Source organism: Amblyomma mixtum, chromosome 5, assembly GCF_055824585.1.
Source record: "Amblyomma mixtum isolate Tamu chromosome 5, ASM5582458v1, whole genome shotgun sequence".
Lineage (NCBI taxonomy): Eukaryota > Metazoa > Arthropoda > Arachnida > Ixodida > Ixodidae > Amblyomma > Amblyomma mixtum.
The window spans coordinates 56945853-56965769 of record NC_143016.1 but is presented as its reverse complement, the minus strand read 5'-3'; the positions used below and the strand labels follow the sequence as shown (position 1 = coordinate 56965769).

Sequence of the window (19917 nt, the reverse complement as noted above, 5' to 3'; positions counted from 1 at the left end):
TAGACAAAGTGCTCTACAGCTCTATTGTATTATGAAAGCAATCTTAATGTTGCGTACCAGTGGAGTGAAAACTAGACTAACTTGGATTCGGCCCCGGAACTCGGGGACTCTCTTTTTTGTGATCGATCCAAGGTATCCGGCTGCGCATCCGATGTGGACGACACAGAGCTGCCTTGAGTCGCGTCCATCACCTCTTCAGAGGCGATGGAGGACCGTGCAGAATGCACGTGGACGGTCCAGTTAGACCTGGACATATGGGAAGGGGCCTCTAGGCCCGCCAGCCCGGAGTTTTGTGTAGCCTGTTATGAGAGTGGCAGAGTAGTGTTAGCTATTCCCGCCAGGGGCGCAGACAGTCCTGCCGCAGGCTCACTGTGTGTGGCCTGAACCGATGCCAAAGGCCCATGTGGTGTGCTGCACCTATGCACCTCATCGGCGATGTTGGTTTTTGCGGTGAAGGAGAACGCCTTAGTGCAAATCGCCTTCTCGCTTTCTTGAATGAAGTCTTTTCTCTAATTTATTTGTGCTGATTTCTTTTGCTTATTCTAAAACGGACACACCCTGGAGTATGCAGCATGATCTTAGCAGTTCGCGCAGCACTTCGCAGCGTCACATTCCTCAGAAAGGTGGCCCTTCGACGCGCATTTCGCGCAAGTTTTATGGCTGCGGCAACTCTCTGGGCCGTGGCCAAACCTCTCACAACTAAGACATCTGCCGGGGTTTGGTATTCCTTACGTTTAATTTCAAGTATCTCACTTAGATGGCTTCAGGCCACGTGCTGCTGATAAATATGAGGACCAGGTGTTTTGCGTCTATTTCTTTGTTATCCTTGCAAGTTTTATCCAATGAACATCAATGGTGTTTTGGTCGGCGAGCCCTGGAAGCATTTCTGTTTCGGTTAGGTGGACAAAGTCAGTTTCATATATTACACCTCGGACTGCGTTGAGAGACAGGTGGGAAGTGACGGAGACAGGGGTGTCCCCCATGGGCACAATGTTTGCGAGTTTGGAGTAGTAGAGTTTTGAGTTGTCGCGCAGTTCAAGCAACAAATCGCCGCTGGCCATTTTTGATACCTTGAAGCAAGGGCCAAGATATCTGTTAAGCACTTACGACGCAAGTAACAGGGTTATGAATCTGGTTTGTTTTCCTTCTACTCACTATGGAGGACGTGGAACTTGGAGAATGTTACCTTCATTAAGGGGGAAAGTCAGCTGCTTTGTCCCGCCCTGTTTTGAGTGAGCGACCATTTTTGCATAGGGGGTGCATAAAGAGTATATGCTGTTCGGTCACGATGCCGGCCACCCACTGGGAGCCTTACAAGGGGCAGGACAGGAACTTGCAAGTACTGCCCATGCCAGCTGTACACCCCAACTATAACCTGATATGGCGTAACACAGGGTAGTTAGCCACACAAGGTTAACCCTAGCCGCCTGAAAAAAAAAATCAAAACAAAGAAGGAGGTAGGAGACAGGAGAGTTGTAAGAAAGGGATTGGGAAGTGAAGGATAACGGGGAGGAGAGGAAAAGGCGACTACCGATTTTCCATGGTCAGGTCAGGCCGGAGGTGGCGCTTACAGGTACCTGGAGCCAAAGTGGTGCGTTGTCTCCACCGAGGGGTCTTAAACGTCCAAACAATCGCCTTTGGCTCGACCACCAGTATCCCCTTTCCCCCGGTCACGGCGCTGCGCGCATGGCGGTCCGTTGTGTCGCACAGTGCACAGGAAAATTTCTAACAGATGCCCCCTGCGGGGCAGTTGAGGATCGCTAGAGGTCATTGTTATTGTTCTTTTTAGCCTCATGACTGGAGTTCTGCGTTATGTAGGCCCACCATGCAGATAACACTTGTCGACCTGGCTGATGGCATTACTGGGCAATGAAGTTTGAATTTTTTTCTTGCCTGAACTTCATTTACATGTCCACTTGTTTTGTTTGTGCTTTTTCAACAGCGCACGTGGAGTTCGGACTTTGTTTTTTTGCGGTGCAAGTTCTGGGACTAAGCGGATATTGTTTTTCATTGACTTCGTTGTTTGAATATCTGCTCTGCATAAGTCACAGATTTTTTTTGTAGTATTGCTTTTTACCACTGGAAGCAACAGCAAGGATTTAACCTTACAACAGAACGCCAGAAGGACGTTAGGCCTGCTGAACATGACCTAGTTCCACATGCTTATTCAGAACACGCAGAATCTCATGCTATATCCACGGTGCCGCCGCGGTGGCTAAGCGGTTATGGTGCTCGGCTGCTGACCCAAAAGACGCGGGTTCGATCCCGGCCGCGGCGGCTGGAATTTCTTTGGAGGAGAAATTCTAGAGGCCCGTGTACTGTGCGATGTCAGTGCACGTTAAAGAACCCTAGGTGGTCGAAATTTCCGGAGCCCTCCACTACGGCGTCTCTCATAGCCTTAGTCGCTTTGGGACGTTAAACCCCACAAACCAAACCAAACCAATATCCACGGTGCAGCCAACAAAAAGAAAAGAATGGACTCGATAATAAAACGAAGTGGTGTATGTGTTCAAGAGGGATGGTAGGTTTAAAAGAAAAAAAAAAGCTTAGAGTAAAGAGCAAAAATTTTGGAAAGGCCATACTTTTACAATCTGATTTGTGCGAAGTACTCGTGGCTGCTATGTAGTTGCTTTAGTTTGCTCGATAAGATAGCGCATTGCTTATGATATCTTAAAACATGGGTTGTTCACTGCACTTTATGACAGCATATTTCCAACTTGGTCGCAGTGAAATATCAAGGGCATTTTTGCTTTGTCAAAACTCAAACACATTTTCGTGACCTTTTTTTCCCTTTGTCTTTTTTTCTAGCAGTTAGTCTCCTGAAGAACTTATTACGAAATGTTAACAAACGACGGACGAGGAGACAGACTTAAACCATGCCACATCAGATAACGCTCCCTTAAGTGTCAATTAAAGAAGTCCAGTGGCGTTCATCGCTGAAGATAAAGCTCCCCGTTGTGGCTTATAACAAAAAAAAAAGCCCAACAAAGCAGCAAAAATGAAGTCGTTTTGCCTGAAGGCGTGGTTGTTGGTGAGTCTTCGACGCTGCAACAGATACCCCCATGCGAAATCCCTCTGGATTCTAGGGCCAGAACGGCACTCCCCCAACGGCATCCGCACAACAGTCACCGCGTCGCTTCGATGGACGGGGTTGTGTCGAAGCCCGTCTATTCTTTCATTCTTTCCTCTCAGACATCTCTCAGCTCTCCTCTTTCTGCACGTTACAGTGATTGACAGTGAGTTAAGGCGCTCGTCTACTCATCACACCCCACTCACTCACGCACTCAATGACTCAATCACAAACACAACCACTCACTCACTTCACTCATGCATTTATTCCACTCACTCCATTCCCGAATTCACGCCATCAATCACTCACTCAGTCAACACTCGCTCACTCTCTCATCCATACAATTCCTCCCTCACCCCACTCATTCATGTACTCACTCACTTATTACACTCACCCACTCAATCACTCTCTCTCCACTCACCCCACTTCCGCACTTGTTCACTCATTCACTCGCTCCTCACGCACTCATCCACTTACGCGCTCACTCACACCACTGACCCACGCATGCATCCTCTCCATTCACGTCCGCAATCACTTGCTGACACATCTCACTCTATTCACCCCTTACTCTCTCCACTGACTCGCTCACGCTCTCTCTTTCTCTCACTCCACTCACGTAGTCACTCACTTGCTGCCCCACTAACCCACAAACGCAGGCACTCACCGCTTAGCCCATTCACTCTCTCACGCAGTCACTCTATTCTCGTACGTAATCACTCATTTACTCCACTTTCCCGCACTTAACCCATCACTCACTGTACACAGCCATGCAACCACTCCCTTGCTCCACTCACCCACTCACTCTCTCACGCAATTACTCACTAACTCCATTCATTCACGCACTCACTGGCTGAATCACTGACTTCTCCACGATCGCCTCGCCAAGGAGAAGTGAACTCTTCCAGGTTGATCCGCGCAGACACATTTACACCCAATTCAGCCATTAACGCAGCATACTACACTTTAAGTCTGCGCGCTTGCGGTCATTCTGTATAAGGCAGATTTTTTGAATAAATGTTGTCGTCGTAGTTATCGTTGCCAATTAACGGCTGTCCTCAGAGTCTATACAAGAAAAACGAGGTTGACGTTCGAGCACATCCGCTGCTCTTACTGCCTGTAAAGCCTGTTGCTGCCTGTTACTGCCTGTTACTGCCTGTTACTGCCTGTTACTGCCTGTTACTGCCTGTTACTGCCTGTTACTGCCTGTTACTGCCTGTTATACTTAGTGGTACGGGCCGGGACTTCTTTTTTTTTTATCGTGTCCCAGCATAGTATTTGCGAAGCCTAAGCGGAGAAGGCTTATTCGTTCTTCATTCTGACAGCCACAAGCCGCGGCAGATCCAGACCATCCTTTTCATGCGTGGATGTGTGGTGTGTGAGGGCACCTACGATGCAACCATGCGCTTCTCTAGTTTTTGTATTGCAGCCAGTATTATCCTGTAACTGTTACCTCCCATCTGCACGCATATTTTCCTGCACTGCAGTTCAGTGCAATGCACTGCGCCAGTGCCCATACCGAGCGCTGCCTCAAGTACACAGATGAAGTTTGGGCGCGAATAGCGAAGAGCTCTGTCGCTACCTTTGTATCTCAATTTAGCCCGCAAAAATGATCTCGCAGCTGCCCACACGTCCACAATACTGCATCGGAATAAACTTTGATACGTCCCTCTCGGAGATGGAAGGAATGCATGTGGTAGCTCACCTCCCTGTCGCACCACCCCCAAGCAAAGTTGTTGTTGCCTCAAAAACGATAGGACATACCCACGGTGGGTGATTGGCCAGGGTTTGGTGCAGATCCAAAAGAAGTTCACAGCCTTCGGACGTTCTCTGCCTTCATCTTCCTTCATCACTGCGAACATTCCTTCATCTTCACTTGTTAAAAGAACTAGAGAGTAAGTTGTTAAAGATTCCGGCAAGCAGCCCCGTACTACATGCCGACGATGTCGTCTCCACTGAGCAATGCTTGCCAGGATGGCCTCAGCGGAGCAAGAGCTCTTTTTCATCGGACCCTAGTGCTGGCTCTGGACAAAGTTTTTAGTGCGAAAGCACTGTTAGCCTCCTACCCTGCAAAATCCGAGTGCGGACTTGAAGCCTCTGAGATAGTCATGAAACGAAAGAAAGGCGCATAACTGGCTGCCTAGTCAGTGGACTCCTCAAAGTCGCTTTGAGGTACGTGGCGGCGGTGTACAAAAGTAAAAAGTGTACAAAAGTGTAAAAAAAAGTGCTTTCGTAAATATTCCACACCTAGCAATGCTAAACCACTAGTAACTTTTGCCGAATGTGTAAGTGTGCGCTCAGGAAACGAAGACCCTGCTCCCAGACGATGCATTCTATTTACTGAAGACGTTTAGTGGCACCGGTCATTGACGATGCTGTTAAAGGGGCACGGGAACGGTGCTAACTCTGTGTAAAAATAAATGCTGAAATACTTATAGAGATTGCATCTCCTATCATCCAACCACACACAAAAATGTTCAATTTAGCTTGTGCAGCACAAGAGATATCAGTTATTAAAAACGGATTCTGCGTTTTCGCTATCAACTTGTACGCGAGAAAAAAAATAAAGATTTCTAGGTCACAGCCAGAAAAAATAAAGGTTACAAACCGGTAGCGCACTCCACCCACGAAAGCGTTACCTATAGCCAACCCGGCTCGGTTGTTATTTATTTCTTTTTTTTTTGCCGCTCGCTCTCCCGCCACGACTACACAATACAGGAGAGTGTGGAAAAGGAGATACACCATGGACTCCTGCTGGCTGCGCAACCCGCGCTCTCCGCTGCAGTTTTTGGCAAACCAGTGACAGCCCCTCTTGACGTCACGTGTGCTGCATGATGCCGTGTGCGAGGTTTCGCGAATGTCCGGAACCAGAGGTCATCGCGAGGCGCGAAAGCCAGATAATGAGCAGTTGTAAGTTATGTGCGCACTTCTGAGGACTTGTTCACGGCATGCACACAAGTATTGTTTACTGTACAGAATACATGCACTTGACAGCCACTTTTTGAAATGCTTTTCAGGGACCCTTTGAAGTTTTTTAGGGGGGATACCCTGTGCCTCCATTACACATCCCGATGCAAAACTTGATGACTTTTCAACCACTGGCAGATCTAGATCTTCCAGCATTATGAATGTTTTCCCGAAAATTATCAAAAAAGGTCAGTGACGTCTGTTGTAGGGATGGGCATGGAATTTTATTTATTCAATTATTTTTGTTACCATGACGCAGCGGCAGTTGCGAAGCATATTTACGAATCATATTCATGAAGCATATTCACGAAGCATCCGTTGTTGCATAGACTGACGCCGGGGAAGACGGAGCTAGAGAAGCCGCTTTCATTTTACGCCGTGAAGAAGAAAGTTCGTAAATATCGGAGAACGTTGAGTGTGAGGTCCTTGTCTTTGGGAACGTCGCTTCGGACGCAGTTCTGAAAAGTAGGAGCGAATGATTCGTTGAGTTCGGCCGGCCGGTACAAAAGGTCAGGTCACGGAAGTGGGACCTAAAATGCATCGCAGTTCGAGTTAAAGGTATAGTAACTGTTTAGCTAGAAGTTACTAGAAGTAACCTCGCTGAAGTGCCCTCTATAGGCCGCCATTAACTTTGGTGTCTCGGATAACGCTACCTTGGACGAAGTCGGTTCCGTCCCGCATCTGTGAATCGTAGCGGTTTCTTAGATGCGCTTTGGAGAGAAAATTTATGACACAGTGGCTACAATAAGGAAAAATAATGCTGTTTCTGTAGTGGACTGTCAATACAGAGAGCTGACGCTAAATCAAATTTTCTATTATTTGAAATAACACTCTTATTACGCCAACATCGAGCGTATTAGAAAGAATCCCTTAATTCGAACTTTTCATAAATCGAACAATTTTTTGAGTCTTTTCGAGATCGAATTATCCGGACTCGACTTCAATTGACATCCCCTTAAGGACGTATTGGAAATGCGGGAAAAATTGGGCTTTTCTACATTCATACCCAGGTGCTGAAGGAAGAACCGGACTGACTAGGATGTGGGAGGCAAATACGGTGGACATAAAGCCGATATGTGAGCGCCATCTTTTTTGAAGATATCGGCGATGGCACCCTGAAAAGCGTATCTTCGACTGTAGGATTTTTGGAGCGTTTTGATATTGTATGGCAGGAATGCAAATAGGATCTTTTTGTAAAAGGAATAACCAGAGAGTGCATGGAAGAGGAAAACTAAGAATCACGATGGGAGGGGGCATAGAACACCAGAATTTTAACGATAGATTAAGAGGTGACGAAAAAAAATTGCGCTCTTCTAATCCACAACTGAGTGGAAGCCTCGTTACTCATTTCAAGCACGTGGGTTTCTCTAACATTTCCCAAAATCACGAAGATTACATGGAATCTTAAGCATTTTGCCATCTTAGGAGCCTGGCCGGGAATCAAATCCGAGATTTGGTGCTGAACAGTGCAACGTCATGATCACGGAGCCACAACCGCAGGTATGGATTGTGGCGATGGTAATGATGCTAATGGGGGCAATAGGAATGGTAATAAAGATAGTGACGATGGTAATGACACATGTGCTGTTGTCGATGGATAGAATGATATGAAACATTGCATCTCGAGCTTTTAACAGAAGTTCGAAAAAGACGGCCGCTAAACGGTGGTGGTCAATGTTGCCACATTAATACAAGCGTACCTCAATGTTTGTTGCTTAATGGTTGGTTTATGGGGTTTAACGTCCCAAAGCGACACAGGCTACGAGAGATGCCGTAGTGAAGGGCTCCGGAAATTTGGACCACTTGGGATTCATTAACGTGCACTCCCTTACGGCGCGGTTCAGGTGTCCACCGAGATATGCGAGACAGGTACTGCGCCATTTCCTTTCCTAAAAAAAAACAATTTATCAATATACTGACATCGCACAGTACACGGACCTCTATAATTTTGTCTCCATCGAAATTCGACCACCGCGGCCAGGATCAAACCCGCGTCTTTCGGGTCAGTATCCGACCACCATAACCACTTAGGTACCGCGGCTGCCTTAGCGATTTGTACACAAATTGCTTTGGCTTTCTCATTTCATTCTAGGCTTTATTATTTATCCGATTAATCTCAATGATTTTTCACTATCTTAACGCATTTTCTAACCGTTGCCATCTACAACCCCGCCTCAACGCTGCTAGAGTGATGAAGAGACACAGAACGACTCGACGTCACCGATGCAACATTGGGATGACGACTCTCAGGGTCACTCAAAGCCTGTCATTCTTTGAGCATGCTCCAGAGTGTGTGAATTAACTTTTCGCGGGGCGCCATGAGCATGCAGTGGGCAGAGATACTTACCGCAACGTCAAAACAAATTCGACTCACTTGACTAGACAGCTCCACTCCCAGAATCTCCTGCGAAGAGGCGTAATAAGACAGTTTGGGCAGCATTGGAAGGCCGGACGAAGTTACAAGCTCTCTGCGGTGTGTATGACGGCGGTTACTGACACAGGGAAACATAATTACCGAATAAACGGAACGTCTGTTATTCGTTTGCACTTTGTTCTCTTTTGTTGAGTGTTTAAGTATAACGCGCATTCCCTCTGTAACGCTGACAGGCCCTGAGGGTAATGATCGTATCAATCAATCAATCAATCAATCAATCAATCAATCAATCAATCAATCAATCAATCAATCAATCAATCAATCAATCAATCAATCAATCAATCAATCAATCAATCAATCAATCAATCAATCAATCAATCAATCAATCAATCAATCAATCAATCAATCAATCAATCAATCAATCAATCAATCAATCAATCAACCAATCAATCAATCAATCAATCAATCAATCAATCAATCAATCAATCAATCAATCAATCAATCAATCAATCAATCAATCAATCAAACCCATAGGTGATACTCAGTGGATCGTTTGAATTCGTTACCATGTTCTGTTGCTGCTGATTCTGTGCTAGCTAATGCCCTTATATGCGTTAACGGTCATTCTTTACATTCACAGATTGCTGGGGGTCCTCACATCACTCCTGCCGCAGCGGTGCAGCGGTTAAGCGATGCGACACTGTCCCAGCAGATGGTTGTTTCAAACACAACCACCGGCGGGGCTTGCGACAGCCAAGCTGCTCACAAAGAGCAACCTCTCGCGATCGGTCATTGATTACCTGTCACCTGCCACGGTAGGCAGGTAGTGATGGCGTCAAAAAGTTAGTACCGTGTGAGGCGTGCGAGCCACGCGTCACACATAACGACGGTCGCCATTACTGCTAGCACATACTCTTCTAACGCTAACCCATAGATAAATAAATAAAAACGTCAGTGGGCACTGCGGAAACCGCATTGGAGTAATGCGAAAGCAATGAAGCCTCCTCGCCGCCCCTAATTGCTCCCCTTTGACTCTATGTCGATTGTGACGTGGCGTCTGACAATCGAATCGCATAATTCACCTTAAGCCACAGTTAATGCACCTTACTGTATAATTAATTCGCATTTATTTAACAATTAACTCTTTTTATTCGCGCTTAATTCACAATTTGGACACAATTAACCCACAATTCATACATCTAATTCACGCTTAATTTATTCAATTCGCAATTTATTCATTTAATTCACACTTAGTTCCCAATTAACAATTGATTTACTCTAATTGACATTTAATTCATTCTAATGTATGATTGAGTCACATTATACCCACATTAATCCACCTTAAGTTATAATTAATTCACCTTAATTCACTCTAATGCACCTTAATTCATCTTCATTTACTACTAGCATTTCTATAATTTGTTATTATTGATTAGATTTCGATTAATTTCGATTAACGGTATTCATTTTGGACATGTAAATTTCGTGCCGCGCGTTGGCTCCGCCCAATTTTCCGGTCACGTGGACCAATCACGTGGTACATCACATGGTGTGGCACGTGGCATTGCCCTTCCGGCGATTCAAATTTCGCACCACTCCTGGCCCGACCTTTAGTCACTTTTGCCTCGAATTAGCTAAGGATCCGATCAGCACCAAAATTTTTGCGCCGCATCCTCACACTTCGATTATAACCCCTTTTGAGACGAGACCTGTTTATAGTTTCCCGCAATCGCTGCGGACACGGTTTTGATGACAGAAAGCCGCCGACATTGCCTAGTAATGCTTTCGCATAAATAAATAAATAAATAAATAAATAAATAGGTATGGTATGGTACGTGAAGTTTAACGTCCTGAAGCTGCACACGATCTAGAGATAAGCCGTAGCGAGGGGCTCAGTATGAGTTTCAACAACCTGATGTTTTCATTGTGTGGCTGGCATCCCTCAGTACATGGGTGCTTTGATCTGTTAGCTGCCTTAGCTTCCTTGCATGGGCTTCGCGTGCTCGATGGCGGTGGTGGTGTGATGCCCGCTACATCTACAAACCTATCGCGTCATACCCTAAAGTCGGAGCTAAGGTGTATCTCTGGCACGTAAATTATATTGTTCGTTACACTAGATGAGTAGCACATTCCTCGTGCAATCTAGTTTATGAATGGATGGCTGTGATTGTCGCTCCTTCTCCGTCTTGTCCCTAGCACGATTCATCATCTGGTTAAATTTTTTACTTTGTAACTTTTTGTTTTTCTCTATTATCCCTGATGGCATACGCGATCAAATGTGTCCTTACATTTCAGAAGGAATCAAAGATAACGCTTACCGGTTTTGAAAGCACAATCCATTTTGTAAGAGCCGTGAAGCACTTGACGATCTCCTCCCGAAAGTCTATCAGGTTCTGTAGAATTGCGTTCATTTGTTTAGAAACACTGCCAGTCCCAAAAGGAATCTTGGTAGGAAGGACACGGAGGTTTCAAATATAAAAAAAGATACAGAAAATACGGCAGTGCAACTATAGCTGGAGAGGGCTAGTTTAGTTAGTTTTCATATTAACCGGTTTCAGATAGCAACTCTGGATCTGGTAAATAGCTTAGGAACCAAAAATTATACATGATATACTTGCAAGAAGCGCTTGTCGACATGGGTTCTAGAAGAACGTGCTGGATGGGTCCAAATGATAGGTATAGATAACGAACCGCAGCGGTGGCCTAGTAGTCTGAGCATCCGCCTCGCATGAGGGAGGCGCGGGACTCGATCCCCAGTGCCGCCTGGTAAGCATCGGTGATACAACTAGGGTACAAGCTTTCCCCTGGCCTGGTGATCGGCACATTTTGGGGTGAAATGCTTGGAAAATGGGTCTCTGACCCCACCTTGAGTAGAAGAAAATGTTTTGTGCCGTGGTGCTCTTTGGCCGCAGATGTCCTTGCGCCATCAAAATTCATCATCATCATCATCAGGTATAGCTCACACTATAAAGCAAGAAGGTGCAGTTCATTTGACTGCAAAAAGTTTACTAAGGATAAAGAAATTGTCATATATGAGTTGGCGAGTTCTTCCGTTCCGTTTTGCTAATGAATAAAATGAGTATCTGAAACAATCCATGTTTAATTGATATCCTTTCAATGAATGTGAATACCAATGTCGTGTTGCTCCTGTCTTGGATTTTGAAATGAACCTTGAACTATTCATGGTCAGCATGTTACCAATTTATAAAGTAGCTTACATCGTGCAAGTCTGGCTTGGTTTTCTAGCTCGAGTGTTACGGCTTTTTTTTTAGTTTTATTAGTGAGTCAGTTCTTCCGCATTTCTTATTAATGTGATAGCCTTTCTCTGGGCTCCCTGTTGTATGTTGTTTAGTCTGTCTGTTATTGGAAGCCAATAAACATTTGCATCTTCGAGTATGGGCCTAAAAAAGGTGTCGTAAGAAAGTCATTCATTGCCTGGCAGTACATGTTCTGGGAGCCTCTTAAGAAAGAAGAGTTGTTTTAGTGGCCATAATGTAACAAAATTCACATGAAGGTCCCGTTTAAGATCGTTTGATATTAGTAAATTGAGGCACTTATGCTGCTTAATTGGTGATAACAGCATGTTTCAGTGTACAAGAAAATTCGGACAAATTATTTTTCCTGTCAATTTGTAGGGCAGATTTTTCTACATTAAAACTCTATTGCCAATTTGTACAACACTTTGATGCCAATTTTAAGAGATCAAATGGATTAATTGCATGTTGCTGTATATAATCCGCAGCAAAATGCATCAGGTTGACATGTACCGTGGTTAAGTAGATCACTGATAAAAGCTAGGGTCAAAATAAAAGCTAGAACGTTTCCCTGGGATGCACCACACTTTACTTCAGAGCCGCCGCGGTGGCTCAGTGGTTATGGTGCTCGGCTGCTGACCCGAAGGACGCGGGTTCGATCCAGGCCGCGGCTGTTGAATTTCTTTGGAGGAGAAATTCTAGAGACCCGTGTACTGTGTGATGTCAGTGCACGGTAAAGAACCCCAGGTGGTCGCAATTTCCGGAGCCCTCCACTACGGCGTCTCTGATAGCCTTAGTCGCTTTTTGACGTTAAACCCCATAAACCAAACCAAACCACTTTACTTCAGTTATTCTGGACTTCGGGTGGCTAACTTCTACAATTTGTGTTCGGTCAGTTAAACAGTTTTTAATCCAGTCAACTACTGCTCCATCGTCTAGCGTGGGTACAAACTTATTGCTTTTGAAACGTGTATTAAGATGAGGTCTATTTCTTTCTGGTGCTCAATACTTAGGGATAAGTCTAGTATTAGTTCGATTAGTTTAGTTACTGTGGATTGCCGTATGCGAAATCAGTGTTCATATGCTGTTATGATGTGTTGACGTTCGAGGAAAGCAGTCTTGTGCTTGAATACAATTTCAGCATCTTACGCACGGTGCTAGTTAGTGAAATGGGCCTGAAGTTACAAGCTAGATCTTCATTTCAAGATTTGCGGCAGGAATAACTTTTGCCATTTTCCAGTCAGCAGGAAGGAAAGACGATGATAAGGATTTCTTAAATATAAGGAATAAATATTTCACAACCAATTCTGCACATCTTATAAGGAATGCGTTCGTTATATTATCTGGCTCGTGTTCTTTTTTACAATGATTAAAAGTAAACGTCGACCGCGTGGGCATTCGTCAGAATGGCGCCCCCGTAGATTCTTAAGCAAGCATACCTCAAGATTGTCCAAGAATGTTTTCAATGGTTTAGAAAGTTCGGTGGGCGGATGAGATTAGGAAGTTTTCGGGGCCTCAGCTGCCGCAGGACAGAGATAATTGGAGAGGTATGGGAGAGGCCCTTGTCCTAAAGGGGGCGTAGTCATGCTGATGGTGATGATGATCTGGAGAGTTCTCAGGTATTTACAGAGGGGCCGAGAGTGGCGGCCATATTGACCGCGATGACTGTGAGTTCATGTGTCACCTATCACCACCGCCGAGGTCCTTCCACTAGGGCACAAGGTCGCCTGAATAAACAGTTTGTTCATAATTTTTTGCTGCGCACCAGCGTGCATCTCTGACTGCCTACTACCTTCATGAAAGCTTCTTGATCATAATAGTTGTGAAACTCCGTTTCAAACTTGGCCATTCCCTGTGGCAGCTTCTCAGTGGGTGGGTGGATGGATGGATGGATGGATGGATGGATGGATGGATGGATGGATGGATGGATGGATGGATGGATGGATGGATGGATGGATGGATGGATGGATGGATGGATGGATGGATGGATGGATGGATGGATGGATGGATGGATGGATGGATGGATGGATGGATGGATGGATGGATATGGATGGATGGATGGATGGATGGATGGATGGATGGATGGATGGATGGATGGATGGATGGATGGATGGATGGATGGATGGATGGATGGATGGACGGACGGACGGACGGACGGACGGACGGACGGATGGATGTAAGTTAGGAGCGTCACCTTTGAAACGGGGCGGTTGCAGTTGCCACCATGTTCATTTTTTGTTTTCTTTATATTTTTTTCACGGGGTTATCACCGTTATAAATCGGTCTATAATTCGCCTTTTTTTCAAATACAATTTTTAATCCGGCATTTGTAACCTTACGTCACCTCCCTGCTTTTAAGCCGCCGATCTTCCAATCACGTTTTGCTAACTTCTACCACAGATGAATTCACATGAACATTGTTATCGCTTAGCACTAGGACATTTATCTCTAAACACTAGGACAAATTTCGTTGAAATTGGAGCCGTCGCACGAATGATTACGGTCTGCTGCGCTCGTTTCGCCCGACCGATGATATAATTCCTTAACTGTTGCTAACAATGTAGCCTAGTTCTCCAGGGACACAGAGGATGACAGCTGCACACAATTTTTGTTCGTAGCGACAATCAGTTACTTGGGTTTTTGTGGCTACATTGATGTTTTTTCAGCAGCAAAAGCCTTTTTGCTGCGAACGGCAAACTTAAAAAAAATGGAACTCTTTTAATTCAAACTCCTGATGTCTCGACCGGGAAATGACTCCGTGATCAGCGCTTCGATAAGAATGGCGGAGAAGCCTAGCCTCAGAGATTCGTGTTGTAAAATTGTCTTGACGTCATTGCAGCTTACTTGTAGAAACGACGCACGCTGGCGATAAATGCATCTCTTTTTTTCCCTCCTTTACTGGCTTCTAAAAGCCCTGTTTCCTCTGAAAGTACATTTGCGTCCTTAAAAAGCGGTAACCTAACGATACGTACCACCTTAACTTGTCTTCTGTCTCCATTTAAGAAGGCAAAACCTGGACAGTTCATATCTGAATACTCAAGATGGTCTTTGTGAGCTGGTTGCCATAAGTACGATCTGCTTGGTGATTAAGTTCCGGGATTGCTTGCTTACCTTCCCTTGATCGACTTGTGAGTAGCAGATATGCGCCATTACACATCCGTTCGCTATAGACTTTAAAAGAAAGGGAGAGAAAAAAAACAAACAAAACACGTCTGTTAGAAGATAACCAAATTTCGACGAGATTTCCGAGAAGCGCTGTAGAGGTGAAATGAAAAGGAACTATTCAGGCGGCGTTAGCAGCCTTGCTTACTAAGCTCCATTTTTTCATGCGCAAGCACGAACCGCGAAAGCTCACAAATAACGGAGAATAATATTAGCGATAGGTTAATGCGTATAAGAAGGGTGGCACCGGTCCGGCCGGTGCCCTTTCCCAAGCAGTCGACCCACGAAAACAGGACGAGCAAGAACATAAGTGACCGGTGGCAGCGGATGTCTAAGCCATGGCCTTGTAAGGCCGATAATTTTACCCTATACGAAAAGGGGGTGGTTAGTGGTTAGAAGGTGAGGAAAGGCTCAGTATTTGCTTCATTCAGAGGTGACACCTTAACCACACCGTGATGGAAGGAAAAAAGGCGGGATTGAAAGGACTGAGATATATAGTCGCCGTGCAGTATAAGTCTCCCGATTAATTTCGACCAAACAGTGTTCTTTAACGTTCACTGACGTTGCACAGCGCAGGAGTGTCTTTTGCATTTCGATGAAGGCGAAATGTCATCGCCGAGGTCGGGATTCGCCCCTGTGACCATTCGTGCTCAGCAGCCGAACGCCACGACCTAGGGGGCAGTACTGTGGGACTCTGAGAAGACACACACTGATGGACCGACGGCGCTCTGTGGCACGCACCTTGTGCAGAGCTTTCGGTGCCAGCTTGTACTTGAGGGCCAGGCGTCGAATGCAGCGGGACACGAGCCGGGAGCCTATGGACGCGCTCTGCATCGTCTTCACCACGCCTGCACCATGTGGGTGCGAAGACATGTGCGCGCGAAAACAACTTCCTAGCTACAATGGATGATCGTATGGTTATAGTCGGATACAACCTAAGAACAGAGCGCAGGTGGGCCTCAAACAAGGCTTGCCAACCAGTGGCGTCGATGTATTGGAGACCATGAGCATTATGGCAAAGGTCTCTGTTTAGTATTGGCGATTTTCAAGAACGATAGGGGGAGTCGTAGTGGAGCCATGACGGTAACCGTAAAGAGGACTCCATCTGTGATCAGACTGGGCGCATTAACAAGTTTCTTTGGTTGTACGACTGAGTCACATTTTTTTTCCACTGAAAACAAGCGCCTAGTTTCAGCTAAACGCTTTGTATTAATCGGTGCAAAGCACAGAAACGAATGCGAACTAGAGATCGTAGACATGTGTTCGCAACCGTCCGCCGTGCGAGCGGAACCGTACGCGATCGTCGCCCCACTCCGGGAGATTTTTAGCTTGGCGTAGATCGCCAAAGCAACAGGACATTGTCAAAAATATTCAGCCCAAGGTATCTGCTTCCAAGCCATGTAGCGGGGCTATCAAGCACATTTGGAAGTCCTAAGTTTAGGAGTGTCGAGGACGCTAGTTGTCCCCGCCTTTGTGAGATTAGTACCACTGAGGATGCAAAACGAGTCATGCTGCAGTGCTCAGAAAGCAACCTCTTGGGTTGTATATTTTTGATAAAGACTACGCGGTAAGTGGTAGCGATTGCAGTTTCGGTACGCGCTATGCTAAAAATCTCTATTGTCACGACGTAGCTGTCTTGCGACGGTCTTGCGCAGTCTTGTGCGGACCTTGCACCTGCCACGGCAGATATTAGATGCATGCTTCTTGGTTCGAGAACGTTCTGTCATAGCATTTTACGCTTCGTTCTTGAGTTTTATCCCATTGTAAACCTTTCCAGCCACAGGTGGTGTGGGCTGGGCAATATTTTTTTATTTCTTTTTATTCTGCCCACACTACCTTATGTAGGCCTTTCCAAAAAGAACTCCTCAGGCGTCACCATGTATTGCTCGCACATCGGAAAAACACAGTGGCAGCGGCAGCGCGAGCATATGCACCTGTTCGCAACAGTGCAAGGAGCGGGTATTTTGACATATAACCTATGTAAGGTCAAATGTTTAGGGGAATACCCCAAGGTGGAATAGATTTGTAATATTCATTGACAGCCACCCAAGCGCAGCCAAACGGCTACAAAGGAAAGCTATACAGCTTTCTCAGAAACTTCGCAGTTAAAGAAAAATGCGTCCTGGTCCGGGGTTCGAACTCGGGACCACCACTTCACCGGAGCAGTCGCTCTTCCAATTGAGCTAACCAGGACGACAAGCTTATGGTAGGGCGAGAGCGAATTGATCAATAACTCGAAGTGGGAACAGTGTTGAACAATGAGTAATTACTCCCTTACTACATATTACTTATGTACATTTCTATTCGGTTATGCAGATGTCAAACGTCTGCTCCTTGTACCGTTGCGAACGAGTGCGGAGAGCTAGCGCTGGCACTTCCGCTGTGCTTTCACCAGCAGGTGCACAAATAGTCCATCGAGAAAAATGGCGACGCTGATAAAACGCTTATTGGAAAGGTCTATAGAATGTGCGCTGTATAGTCTACGCTGCGCAATGGAGCGCTTTGAACGAATGATTGATCCTTCAGTTGGTACAAACAGCAGCACAGATTAGTTTCATTGAAGTCAATGGCAGCGTAATGTGTGGCATCTACCTGCTGGCTAGCGAGAACGTTACCAGTTGGGTCCTGTAGAAAAAGAATACACCTATACATGCGTTACAGGATTTTGCGCTGAAGCATTTATAGCATAATCACAAGACATACTAAACTCGCCCGCTTACGCACACAGGCACATTCACTCAATTATTTACAATAGCAATGGTTGGAACCTTCTAGAATCAGAAAACAGTTGAATCGGTTTTAAAATATCAGAAACTTCCGCGTGCGTTTTCAGATCTAGCATATATACCACTTTATTTTCGAGCTGAAATGCTCTTTGCTTGACATCGTGATTATACAAGACCGCTAGCTAAATCCTGGCTTGGTGCCCTGACATTAAAAGAGTGTCCTTTTTTAACACTACAGAGTATACCGAGGACTGCACCAAGTACCTTACTCACGACCTTCAACGACCCGCAATAGCAACGTTATTTCAAGAAGGAAAGAAAAAATTAAACGAGGAACTTGTCCGTACTCTTGGAGGTGATGCAGAGATCGCTGGTATCGCTGGAGACGTACTCAACGGGCGCGAATAGTAAACCGGCACACACCACAGAGAACCAGAGCGGCTCCGCAGGAGCCATTTTCTCGAGTGGGGCCTCGAATGTGCGGCATACACGTGACGCACAAAAGAACGTTAATCTTGCGCCTTTTGACATCGCACTTGTTTCAGTGTATACAGACAGCTGCTAATGACAGCTGTGCAGCTGATTTCAAAAGGCTCTTTTCTACGTCGCCGTCCGCTCCGATAGTGACACTAGTTGTATAGTAGCGCGGCACAGAATCAATTTTTTTTTGTTTTCTTTTCTATTAAATGAACGTACCAGGACAGGTTGATGCTTGACCGTGGCGCCATCTATAGAGTGTTGCGCTGCTCAGAGAAAATCGAAGAAAACTTCTCCGTTCTAAACCTCCGACTTGTTCACGCTTAAATTTCGCACAAAGGGGGCATTCAGCTGTAAATATTGTTTTATACTACATTTTGGGCCGGGTACTTTCTTGAAGAGGTGAGAATTAAGCACGGTATGTGGCGATGCCGTTATGAAGTTGGTCAACTTCCTCGCGCTGGCTGCCGACCAATTTCTTTTGCTTCTTTGTCTCTTTCCCTTCACTCTGATCGTTCTTACTCTTCCAGATTAATAGGGATGTGGTTTCCATTGTTGTTCTTGAATAAAGCCGGCGTATCAGTAAAGTAACCAGCTCAACTTAACAGTTGTTAGATTTATGCCAGCAGCTTCCATATTCCACTTGATTTTATTTCGTTTTATTACCTTGAAGACCCCATTCAGGTATTACATAATGGGTGGGACAAAAAAAAAATGAATGACACGTGATGCCTGCGATGTGGTGGAGATGGTCGTTCCAGTCAGTTACTGCCCTAGAAAGAATGATGTTGAAAAGCTGATGGTACGGGCGCGTGGTTGCGAACCTTGAAGGGGGTGTCCAGTGCGGTAAGAAATGCTTGAAGGAGGTATGCAGATGTAGGGTTGCTGATGAAGTGCCTGCTGCAGGAACTTCCGATAAAGACAAATACTAGTAAAGTGAAGGTGAAATGAAAGACTCTGCAAACAGATTCATATTTTAAGGATGGAATGCTGGCTTTGCGTGAGTGACAAAAATGCACTAATCTAGTGGCCCTGTTCTGAGCCCCCTTCAAGAGCATTATTGAGACGCAAATGATTTGGATGCCATATTGCAGATGAGTACTCAGGTTTCGGTCAGACCAGCGTCATTTAAGATAGTAGTCTTACATGGTGAGGGCCATTACGGTGGTATCGCCCTAAAACACCTAGTGGTGTATTAGCAGATGAGATGATGTTCGTCACATGCACATGCCAGCTTAAATCAGAAGAGAGGGAGCAACTAAATATTTATATGCTGGCAAAAGATCTATTGGGGCACATGAAATTCAACATGAAAATACCAGTATGAGAGGGTTAAGGCGGTAGTGAAAAGATATAGCTTTACATTCAGTAGGGTTAAGGGTCATTAACCATTGATTGCACCATGCTTGTATGTTCTTTTGATCAATCTGTAATGATTCTTGATCGGAAGAATTTGCTACATGTTGACACAACGCAGTAATTGGCAAACAAACAAATATGGCATGAAATTTGGAGGGGTATTTATTTGATGTAAATTAAGGTAAGGACCCAAGAACGCACCCTTGGGGAACACCTGATGTGACCGGTAGTCGGCTCGAAGAGGCACTGCTAGCTGAAACAGATTGGAAGCGATTAGTAAGAAATGACTTCATCCATGCAAGTACGTTTAAGAAAGTTTTAGAAACAAACGATTATGGGCAACCCTTTCAAATACTTTCGCGAAGTCACGAAAGATGGTGTCAGTTTGCATGTTATCATAGAGGTTGGTGTGCAAATCGTGACGAAAAATGACCAGCTGGTGTTCTCATGATGCTTTTGCGAAATCTATTTTGTAGCGGATGAAAACAATTTTATGATTCTAAGAATTTTATAATTTGAAAATAAATGATA

At 45.3% G+C, this 19917-nt stretch overlaps 1 protein-coding gene across 1 annotated transcript; it reads right to left on the bottom strand.

Annotated features, from left to right (window-relative positions):
• Positions 1–6288: 6288 nt before the first annotated feature.
• On the bottom strand, positions 6289–18005 carry LOC149342254 (uncharacterized). The gene is made up of 6 exons (XM_089542131.1): positions 17898–18005; positions 15566–15672; positions 14774–14833; positions 10727–10801; positions 8382–8438; positions 6289–6492 (listed from the first exon to the last, which is right to left on the bottom strand). Exons 2-6 carry the CDS (start codon positions 15656–15658, stop codon positions 6406–6408), a joined length of 372 nt encoding a protein of 123 aa, XP_089398257.1. The 5' UTR covers positions 15659–15672; positions 17898–18005; the 3' UTR covers positions 6289–6405.
• Between the last annotated feature and the right edge of the window lie 1912 nt (positions 18006–19917).

Bases quoted from the DNA above. Each gene is read 5' to 3' on its own strand.
- LOC149342254 (XM_089542131.1), bottom strand. From the start codon at position 15,658: ATGCAGAGCGCGTCCATAGGCTCCCGGCTCGTGTCCCGCTGCATTCGA. The intron at 14,834-15,565 runs GTGCGTGCCACA...TTTCTTTTAAAG, and splicing joins CACCGAAAGCTCTGCACAAG to TCTATAGCGAACGGATGTGT. The intron at 10,802-14,773 runs GTAAGCAAGCAA...GCAATTCTACAG, and splicing joins CACAAGTCGATCAAGGGAAG to AACCTGATAGACTTTCGGGA.